The 11051-nt window shown below is 41.4% G+C and overlaps 1 protein-coding gene across 1 annotated transcript in view; it reads right to left on the bottom strand.

The window, feature by feature from the left end:
* The window catches only part of tp73 (tumor protein p73), a 28531-nt gene extending 26047 nt beyond the window's left edge, over positions 1-2484 (bottom strand). The window contains exon 1 of the mRNA XM_071371562.1: positions 2349-2484. Within this exon, the coding sequence (XP_071227663.1) occupies positions 2349-2390 (42 nt within the window). The 5' untranslated portion in view covers positions 2391-2484. The remainder of the gene's footprint in view (positions 1-2348) is intronic.
* Positions 2485-11051: the final 8567 nt, after the last annotated feature.

An 11051-nucleotide genomic window follows, 5' to 3' on the forward strand; every position in this document is an offset into this window, starting at 1 on the left:
TTGTAATATTACAGTAAAATGACACAGATGTCAGTTACTCTGTGATAAATCTTAAATAGTATTTACACAAAAAGCAAAAGAACAGGAGGCATCCGACCTATCATTGACCCCCTTACATCTTCATCCGCCTACCCTACTTGAATAACCAGTCTACACAAATTATGGTTCTGAGTAACACAGTACTACTGAACAATACTGTGACTGATTCCCAAATAGAACCAATGACACAAACCAACCAAAAATAAGTTATCCTCACAAAAATGACACATCAAAATTACACATCCAAATGACATCTACACAGGTGTGTAGACTAAAACAGATATATACAGCATAATAGCAGAAATAAAAGTCACAGACACCTTACCGTGGTGTAGTGCTGCCCGGGGTCACTAACGTACAACATTTTAGATGTCCTGTAGAGAGCGTAGGGCGGTCGTAAGGAGAATGACGCTCCCCTGACCGGATGGTCATAGATAGAACTGGGAGAAGGGGAGCGGTCAGGTACGGTAAGGTCAGGTGTGATCAGGTGCGGTCACTGCTATGAACCACACTAGTCATCTTTCAGATCCACAGGGCCGGGCAGGTGAACCGCTCACTAGAACCCGGGTTGGGTCGTGATGGAGGAACAACGTATGAAGGTTCATTCGCTTCTTTTGACCTGCCTCTGCTGCTGGTCTTGTCTCGGCCCTCTCAACTAGTCCTGCATCTAACAACAAATGTAGGACCTCCCATTTTTTTCTCTCATGACTATTCATTAACTAGCAAGGCAAGTCCAGGCTTGCCCAGTGACATATTGGATCAGTCCAATATTGTACATCAGAAGGCTTGTTTGTAATTGAATGACTTGTCCTCTTCTCATAGATTTTGGTTGTGTGAGCATTGTTTGATGGTTTTCAGGTAAAACAACACACTCTCTAGTCCATTAGTGCCTTCCTCATAAAGCACTGACAAGGTATCTGTTTGCCAAACGCATTGAAAAATAATTGAAGTCGTCTGTTTACAATAGAGAGCTGTGTCTAAACATTTTGGAAATAATGTTATGGCAGTTTCTAGACTGTTGCAGCTGTTTTAGACACACACACACACTACAGATGGCAGAGCAGAAGTTTGTGTGTGTGTGTGTGGGGCTTGGCTTGCTGCTCTCTAATTAAGGTGATAACCTCCCCCCTAATCCCAGACCACTCACCACAGAGTACTGAGGGAGGGAAAGGGCTCCGGAGGAGAGGGAAATGAGGAGGGAATCTCTACTTCAATGGAGGGAAAACCACCCCCCACCAACACAGGAACAACCCTGACCTGATACCGGCTAGTCGGTTATTGTCCACGCATGTCACGCCGCCACAAAGTCAACATGAAAAGAAAATCATTAATCCATTCTAAAATACTAGTCCAGTACGTACACTGAGTGGACATGCTGACATGTGTTTTTATTTTTATTTAACTAGGCAAGTCAGTAAAGAAAAATATCTTATTTTCAATGACGGCCTTGGAACGGTGGGTTAACTGCCTTGTTCAGGGGCAGAACGACAGATTTTTACCTTGTCAGCTCAGGGATTCGATCTTGCAACCTTCCGGTTACTAGTCCAACGCTCTAGCCACTAGGCTACCTGCCACCCCAGGTAGCCTAGTGTAAGTGTACATGACATAGACTAACCAGGTGAATCCAGGTGAAAGCTATGATCGCTTATTGATGTCACTTGTTAAATCCAATCAGTGTAGATGAAGGGAGGAGACAGGTTTAAAGAAGGATTTTTAAGCCTTGAGACGATTGAGACATTGATTGAGTATGTGTGCCATTCAGAGGGTGAATGGGCATGACAAAAGATTGAAGTGCCTTTGAACGGGGTATGGTAGTAGGTGCCAGGCGCACTGTTTGTGTCAAAAACTGCAACGTTGCTGGGTTTTTCACGCTCAACAGTTTCCTGTGTGTATCAAGGACGGTCCACCACCCAATGGACATCCAGCCAGCTTGACACAACTGTGTGAAGCGTTGGAGTCAACATGGGCCAACATCCCTGTGGAACGCTTTCGACACCTTGTGGAGTCCATGCCCCGATGAATTGAGGCTGTTCTGAGGGAAAAAGGGGGTGCAACTCAATATTAAGAAGGTGTTCCTAATGTTTTGTACACAGTGTATGGTGGTCATTTCACTCGTCTGTATTTTAACGCATTTCTTCTTGTGGTGATTCTTGTGAGGACTAAATCTTATCATAACTCAAACTTCCTCAAATCTCCATAGCATGATTTTACGCACATTTTTGAAAGTTAGGACTCAGCCCTTACAGTGTGCTGTTCATTGAATTAAATTGTGAATTAAATTGCAGTTGAACTAGACTTTCTCTTCCTACCATGACGTTGTCGTTCATGTCCCTCATGTGGTAGATGTCCATGCAGACCTCTGTAGCGTTACTGGGGGTGCTGGTGGAGGGAGCCGCCCTCTCCCCAGAGTGACCCCCGTGGGGGAGCTCAAAGTAGGTGGTGTCCGGTTCTCTGGGGGGGTCAACAGAGACACAGTCTGATCAAACACTTCTCACTCAGATCCAAAAACCAGGATCCATCATCACTCACATATGAACAAACTGACCAAAATCAAAGAAAGAGAATGGCCCCAATTTAATCTCTTGTGGGCAGAGTATGCGTGTTAACCAAAATAATCTGTCAAGGCTGTAATCGAATGGCTGAGATAACTAGCAGCAGTAGTTCCTGTGTTTGTGTTTTCGTCATTGATTATTTGGACGAATCAGGATTGGGCGAAGGCGGTGCTTACATTTTTAAACTGGAAGTGGTGATTTCAAGCCTGTGTGCGCAGTAGTTAATTGGCGGAAGGGGGGGGGCTTTGTCTGAAAGTTTATTTTTGCGACTTCCTCTCTGGCACAACCGAACTCTCAATTGTTAACACATTTGGACCCAGAAGCAGAGCCGGCAGAAAACTTATGGCGACACAGCATTAGCCTCCGGTACTGTTCAATCTGGTGTGACGCCGCCAAGCAGCAGCACCGACCGCCTGCATTTTTTCAGGTTCCAGTTCAGCAATTACCTGCTCTGTCGCAGTCTACCATTGAAAACCATTGAATACTACATGCAGCAAAGTTGTGCTATTTGTATTTGAGCAATATGATTGGCCATTCATTCAAGCACGACTACGCTCCCGCGAATCACAACATTTCGAGCATTCGAGCAGTACAGAAGTTGATAGATACCTTCACACAGCACACGCAAGCTGTCCTGAGCAAAAATAAGCGTCCATCAATCTACTCACTGAGCTTGTTTATTATATGAAAGTGATTTACAAAAGCAAACCCTCAAAAGTGAACACACTAGCAATATGCTGGCTACTGTTGATAGTCTGCTAAAAGAAAACTACAAAAATACCCTTTAGCATGTGTCTTGGCTAGCCTACCGTAGCCAGGTCCTATCTTAAAAGGGCAGGGTCTTATTTTGCGATGTTAAAGAAATTATTCTAAAATGAATGCAATTACTACAATGCAATTGTAAAGAATAGAGTAATGACTTACATTGTTAAATTATATTAACCTCTAAATGTCTAAGCCATTGTTATTTTTTTACTAAGCTAACAAATGGACTTGTTTTAAGATGGTCATACGATGGATAATTTACCTATTTGATATTGAATTTTAGGACCCCTTTAGTTATCAAAAAAATGTAACAAATGATTTAATAAAGTATTGAATTTGGTCTTTACTGCTATGGCCCATAGAAACGCATTGAATATAGCATTCATAAATGGCAAAAAAACTGAAAAAAATAAATCATAAGGAATAAGGTTTAGAAGTGTCTGTCCTACTGTATATCTAGGAGATATAGGAAAGCTCAGGATATGTTTCATTTTTTTTTTTTTTTTTACATATATTTAACACTTTATTTTTTGGGGCACAAAACTACCTCCATACTTCCAATCATTTGTATGGGTTACCTTCAGACAAGTCCCGTGAGCAAAACAGAACACCATCGTGTTCGTGAGAGTCTCCCGTTTCCACAGAGAGGTCATATTAGTTTGTAGCCCAAACGGTTCAGATGCTACAGACAGAAGTTGCCACATCAGCGTTATCGACTTCAGACAAGTCCTTTGAGGCTTAAGAGGGACGTAGAGCAAAACGGAAAACACCATCTTACATTTACATTTACATTTAAGTCATTTAGCATCATCTTGTTCGTGAAAGTCTCGTCTTTCCATAGAGCGGTCATTATTAGTTTGTAGGCCAAACATTTCAGACACCACAGATGTTTTTGTGAGAAACATAGGCGGATGCGGTGGATCGAGACACAGCCCATGCAAAAAAACATATATCTAGCTTAAATTGATGGATTCTGATGGGGATTTTTTTATTATGTTCCTTAGATTGTCTTAGTGTCAATAGACTCTTAAGGATTTACAGCTTTTTATTACATATCATAATAACCAAATATAGTCTATTAATAAATATGCAAAAAATGTGTAAGCGAACAATACAATTTTATTTGATTTTAATAGCTGCATATAGAGAGAAAGCATGCCAACCTACAGTATAGGCCCTGCATGACCCCAATGCATTTAAAAACTACTCCGTGTCCGGGCCAGTTAAAATTCTGTTCTGTCATAGACTATGAATAGGACCCAGAGTTTTACATGACCAGGTCATGAGACCAGGAAAAACACCAGGCCCCCTGAAAAGACACATGTACAAATTTTGCCACACCACTTTTGAAGCTGTGGTGCCACCTCTGCCGAGAAGTAAATAAGAAAGCTGAACAAATTTGACGAGAGTTTACTTCTGGGTAACAGCGATTGCCCCAATTCAATGAATTGCTAATAAGGAAAAAATAGGGCACATTCTGAATGTTTATGAATATCTCTTTTGGAACACATTAGCTGTGGAATAAAATAGCCAACTCAAACACTTATTTCACAACTCAATTACATTTTTATTAAACGAGCCGAAACACTGCACCAAAAAGTTTTTAAAAATCTAGTCAGAATAGATAATGCAATGACATAAAATTAAGTTTAAAATGTAATAAGTATCAAGAGAGAAAAGGGAAATTGTCTGTTCCGTTCATGGCTCTACGGTGTGTGTGTGTGTGTGTGTGTGTGTGTGTGTGTGTGTGTGTGTGTGTGTGTGTGTGTGTGTGTGTGTGTGTGTGTGTGTGTGTGTGTGTGTACACTTACAAGGTGTTCCACAGGTGCTCGAAGGTGCTCCCCTCGTCAGCAGCAGTGGGCTGGGACATTTTGGCAGGAGGGTAATCCACCGAAGGGCAGATCACTCTGTAGGGGTCAAAGGTCAACTAGAGTTACCGCTGGAGTATCAGGGATATACAGAGGCATGAACTGTCTCTGACACAAAACCTAGGTCATATTTAGACTAAAGTAAAGGGTCTATAAGTAGTTGACAGACTGTCATTTTTTATATATTCAGATATTAACAGTGAAGGGTAGGCTAGGTGAAAAAAAGTTTGGGAACCACTGGACGAGCTAAATCATTCATGTTCACATATGTGAACATACAGATAACTCACACAAAACCAGCACAACTGGCTAACCAGGTGGCTATAGGCACTATATGTTCGCCTTTTTTCATATCAAACAAACATTACAACTACATCCTTGAAAGGAGAAGGGAGCAGCGCAAAGGGAAAAACAGATGTGTTACCAGGGGAAGTGATTCATTCAGGGTAATTTTATCGATGGCCGATAGAGAGTGTAATCACCGAATGGCCTGAGTGTGTTGATGATGTGCTGGGAGTGTGAGTGCGACACACACACAAGTGCACACGCACACACACAGACACACACCCCTGTCTCTTGGTGCTGCTGTTTCCAGGTGTGATCACACCGGGTATGGGCCCAGTAGACTGGCACAGGGGTGTCGGGGGCTCGACATGCCTGGGCCTGCCCGCTCCTCATCGTCTCATCCCAAGAGAGGACCGTGTGCCACGTGGCATCGCACGCAACTTCCTCCTTCCCCTTCCCACTCTAAAGGATGAGGTCCCCACCCCTCCCCCCCCCCCATAGGAGGAACTACCAATCAAGTTTAAATATTGAGCTCTGTGGGCTTCTGAGCTGCAATAATGAATCTGTATAGGCCTAAGTAGTGGATATCGATTCATGTATGACTGAAACACGGATGACTTGCAAAATATGACAGATGGCTTGGATCAGAATCTTTATTTATGTTTGCTCTGCTGCTAACTGCACTTTGATATAAACAGACCATATTGACACTGACCTCTGATACACTACATAACCAAAGGTATGTGGACACCTGCTCTTCGAACATCTCATTCCATAATCATGGGCATTAATATGGAGTTGGTCCCCCCTTTGCTGCTATAACAGCCTTCACTCTTCTGGGAAGGCATTCCACTAGATGTTGGAACATTGCTGCGGGGACTTGCTTTGATTTAGCCACAATTGCATTAGTGAGGTTGGGCACTGATGTTGGGCGATTAGGCCTGGCTCGCAGTCAGCGTTTCAAATTCACCAAAGGTTTTCAATGGGGTAGAGGTCAGGGCTCTGTGCAAGCCAGTCAAGTTCTTCCACACTGATCTTGACAAACCACAAAAAGCACATGGACTTCGCTTCGTGTACGGGGGCATTGTCATGCTGAAACAGGAAAGGGCCTTCCTCAAACTGTTGCCACAAAGTTGGACGCACAGAATCGTCTATAATATAATTGTATGCTGTAGCGTTAAGATTTCCCTTCACTGGAACTATGGGGCCTAGGCCGAAATATGAGAAAAGCCCCAGACCATTATTCCTCTTCCACCAAACTTTACAGTTGGCACTATGCATTTGGGCAGGTAGCGTTCTCCATGCATCTGCCAAACGCAAATTAGTCTGAACGCGTTTCCCCTGCTCCAGAGTCCAATGGCTGTGAGCTTGATACCGCTCCAGCCGACGCCTGGCATTGACCATGGTGATCTTAGGCTTGTGTGCGGCTGCTCGGCCATGGAAACCCATTTCATGAAGCTCCCGACGAAACAGTTATTGTGCTGACGTTGCTTCCAGAGGCAGTTTGGAACTAGGTAGCCGAATGTTGCAACTGAGGACAGATGATTTTTACGTGCTATGCGCTCCAGCGATCCCATTCTGTGAGCTTGTGTGACCTACCACTTCGCGGTTGAGCCGTTGTTGCTCCTATACGTTTCCACTTCACAATAACAGCACTTACAGTTGACCGGGGTAGCTCTATCAAGGCAGACATTTGACAAACTGACTTGTTGGAAAGGTGGCATCCTATGACGGTGCCACGTTGAATGTCACTGAGCTCTTCAGTTAGGCCATTCGACTGCCAATATTTGACTATGGAGATTGCATGGCTGTGTGCTTGATTTTATACACCTATTAGCAACTCGTGTGGCTGAAATAGCCGAATCCACTAATTTGAAGCGGTGTCCACATACTTCTTGTATATATAGTGTAGGTGTTTCATAGATCAAGTAATCAAAGCCTATACAATGCAATGGACAACAAAACACACCAAAAGTGACCTTTGCTGTTTAAGCAGATGGGTATGCTAATGATAAAATAATCCAGACAAAGCCATGATTTAGTAAACAACAACAATAACAACAAACACTTCAAATAAGCACTGAACAAATCATCATATTGACAAAAGGATTATGTCATAAAAGCATGGTGTAAAAGCTACATCATGTCCAGTTATATCCTGTTACATAATTCTGTACATTCATGTGCAGGCTTCATCACCTGTCCCTGTAGGATAATAATTTTTTTGTTTCCAGGTAGAACCCTTTTTGTTTTCATGTATAATCCTTTCACCTAATGAAGAACCCTCGAAGAACCAGTTGGTGAAGCTCCTATGGGACAGCCAGAGAACCACTTTATGAACCCATGTTTCTAAGATTCTATTACAAATGAGAGGCTACAATAGGCCATTATATATTATTCAATTGAGAATATATTTTTCCAAAACTGGAATATAACTGGAATATAATTTCCATTCCTCAAAACAGCCTCCTCAAAATTATTGAAACACAGCACGAGAAAATTGTACAATCATTTCCTAATTGATGCGAAAGTGTTGTTAATATTACCGCAAAATTCTCCTAAAACAGGATTTCTGAGTTTTCGATAGTCTCCAACACAACTCATTCTTGAACACGTAGTCCCTTCCATTCGACCGCCATAAAGCTTACTATATTTACTAATGCGCACAACGAGGCGTCATATCTCCTTAGCAACATTGTAAGAGCTAGAAAAAAAACTGTGGCAAAGGTTCGTGGGTTTAGGGGTTGAGCTGTGCGCACAAATGTGGAAAAGTTTAACCCCTGTTAAAATCAAGTTTATTGATGCGCGTCGATAATAATGCATGTGCAAAGCAATTAGGCTAATATAGCAATTAATAACCATGCGAAAAAAGCACGTTTGGGCATGCAAAAAAATGGGAATTTGTGCATAATAGGCTTGCCGTGATGACACAGACACTAAAAGGTGAAAATGATCTGCTGTAATGTCAACAGTCTTGTGTAATCACTGAACAAACAAACAAACACGCACACACACACGCACGCACGCCCGAGCGCGCTGACAGACAAACAGACAGACGCGCGCGCGCAGGTAGGCTATGGACAGATGAATTTCCATGTTGAAGCTGGGAACTTATTTTGAAGCAGCTGCTTGTTGGTTAAATTAGGTTCCCGCTATTCCCGTGGTAGCTGCCGCCTTGAGAACTGTGCAGAACTGCACTTGGGGTAATTGAGGAATGGCAGGGGATTTAGCATGAAGAAATAGATTTCCATCAGGACATGGTGGAGGCAACACACATTTCACTTACACAGAAAGGTCCATGCAGCTATACCAATTTTGGAATAGAATTGAAATGCGATGAAAGCATATGTGATTATAATTAAAATGTTTTTATTTTTTACGAATAGGTTATTATTTCAAAGATATTAAAGATGAGTGGATAAGGGATTCTTAGTAAGAGGCAGTGTAGGGCCTTTGCTTTTATGTGATATTAAAATGGCATATCATATTAAATAAAAACTGTTCCATATCCCAATAAATATCCTGAATGCATTGCAATAAGGGCAACAAGCAACTAAATAAAATAGGCCTATCGAATTGCACATTGATGCGTGGGATATGCTGATTTAAATTCACCTGTTCCACGCCCAAGTTGGAAACACCATGCAGCACCCATGACAACGACTAGATAGATACACAATACAAGCCATTCCTCCTGGGTAAATCGCCCTCTAGCGAACTAGGCTAATACCAGTGTTGTGGGAGAAAACTCGAAATGCCATTTGTCTAACCCTTATTTACACAAATACAAATTAGGTTGACTAACGAGCTTTTTAAATCTGTGAAATGTGACTGAATCTACGATGATAGTGTATTTCAATTTAACGGGAGATTTAAACAGCCTGGCAGAAAACAAAATGATACGTTTTCATTATTATTATTATTGTTATAATTTATTTTTATTATTCGTCACTTATTATTACTAGTCTATTATTATTGTTATTATAAAATACCATAATAATGATAATATATTTTCATAACTTATTTTTCCAGGTTTCGTTATCAATAACCCTCTCAATTAAAAAAAGAATTGTTTCTGAAATGGAGTCTTTATTTTCTTATCAGACTTATCAACATCTAGCTATTGTGTAGCCTACTCTGAACACTGTATAATATTTTGAATGCATTATTGATTTTTTTTATTGACAAGGAGGGTTCACAGAAAAACGATAGGTTATGTTCGAGTTTTGTTTCTGCAAGTTTGTATTGTTGGTGTTTATACAACTCCACTTGACTTGTAAGTCAGTTTACCCTTATATATCACAATAATTGGCAGGAGTTTCCGTTTCTGTTCAATATAATATTTTGGAGACGCCAATTTCCCAAATCTTCTTCTGAATACTTGCTTTACTGACCTATAATTATGTAGTAACGCTCAAAGTATTATTTTGATATGGATAAATAATTGTAAGCTGTAGGCTAATGCCCTTTGTTTAAGCCTTGCTATGTGACTGCTTCCCATATCATAATTAGGCCTATGTGAAAACTGCAAAGACAAGAACACTTACCAAACAAAATGAGCTCGGTCCAGTTTGACTACGTCCAAAAATAATGTGGTAGTGATAAACAGCTTATTATCCTTTTTATAACATGTCTCATATCTGTAACGTTCGTCAAAAAATCAAGCCATCGATTAAAAAGCACACATTATCGAGTATTTTTTTTCTCCTTCCAGAAATGGCTGACCACTCACGACGAAGAAAATCATTAGATGATAAAGCGAGGAAACTTTAAGTGTCATGAGCTTCCTCCGCGAGATTGTGTTATTGAGATTTAGAGTTGGGTGGGATTCGGGTGACAGGAGGAGGTGTTAGCCGCGGTTTGGGCGCACACGAGCGGGAAACATTTTCCTAACTCACTAGGGGGCACATGGAGGCAAATGCTAGATAAACCATTGGGAAAAGAGTTCTAACAAATCTTTGAAACGAAAATACGTTGTCTTATACTTGTGCATAGCCTGTCTGAAGGCTACATAGTTTTAAACTTCTGCAACGCAATTATTCTATGGGGCACTATTAGTACTACACTTTTTTTGTATTTATTTTTTATTTAACCAGGCAAGTCAGTTAATAACAAATTCTTATTTACAATGACGGCCTACCCCGGTCAAACCCGGACGACCCGGACTTCCAATCACGGCCGGATGTGATGCAGCCTGGATTCGAACCAGGTACTGCAGTCACCACTGCGCCACTCGGGAGCCCAAATACCCTCGAAAGGATTCGGCATAACGGAGATCACTGTCACATTCCAATTTGTTATATATATATATATATACCGGCCATAGCCCGGTGCACTGCAGCTCAGGTTAATAGAAGTCCCTCATTGTTATAATGTGAAATATGGTTTCTTGGAGACGCCAATTCCCCAAATCTTCTTCTGAATATTTGCTTTACAGACCTATAACCATGTTTCACATTATAACAATGAGGGAGTTCTATTAACCTGAGCTGCAGTGCACCGGGCTATGGCCCATGACGTGAACAGGCAAAACGGCTTTATT

The sequence above is a fragment of the Salvelinus alpinus genome, chromosome 28 (genome assembly GCF_045679555.1).
Source record: "Salvelinus alpinus chromosome 28, SLU_Salpinus.1, whole genome shotgun sequence".
Lineage (NCBI taxonomy): Eukaryota > Metazoa > Chordata > Actinopteri > Salmoniformes > Salmonidae > Salvelinus > Salvelinus alpinus.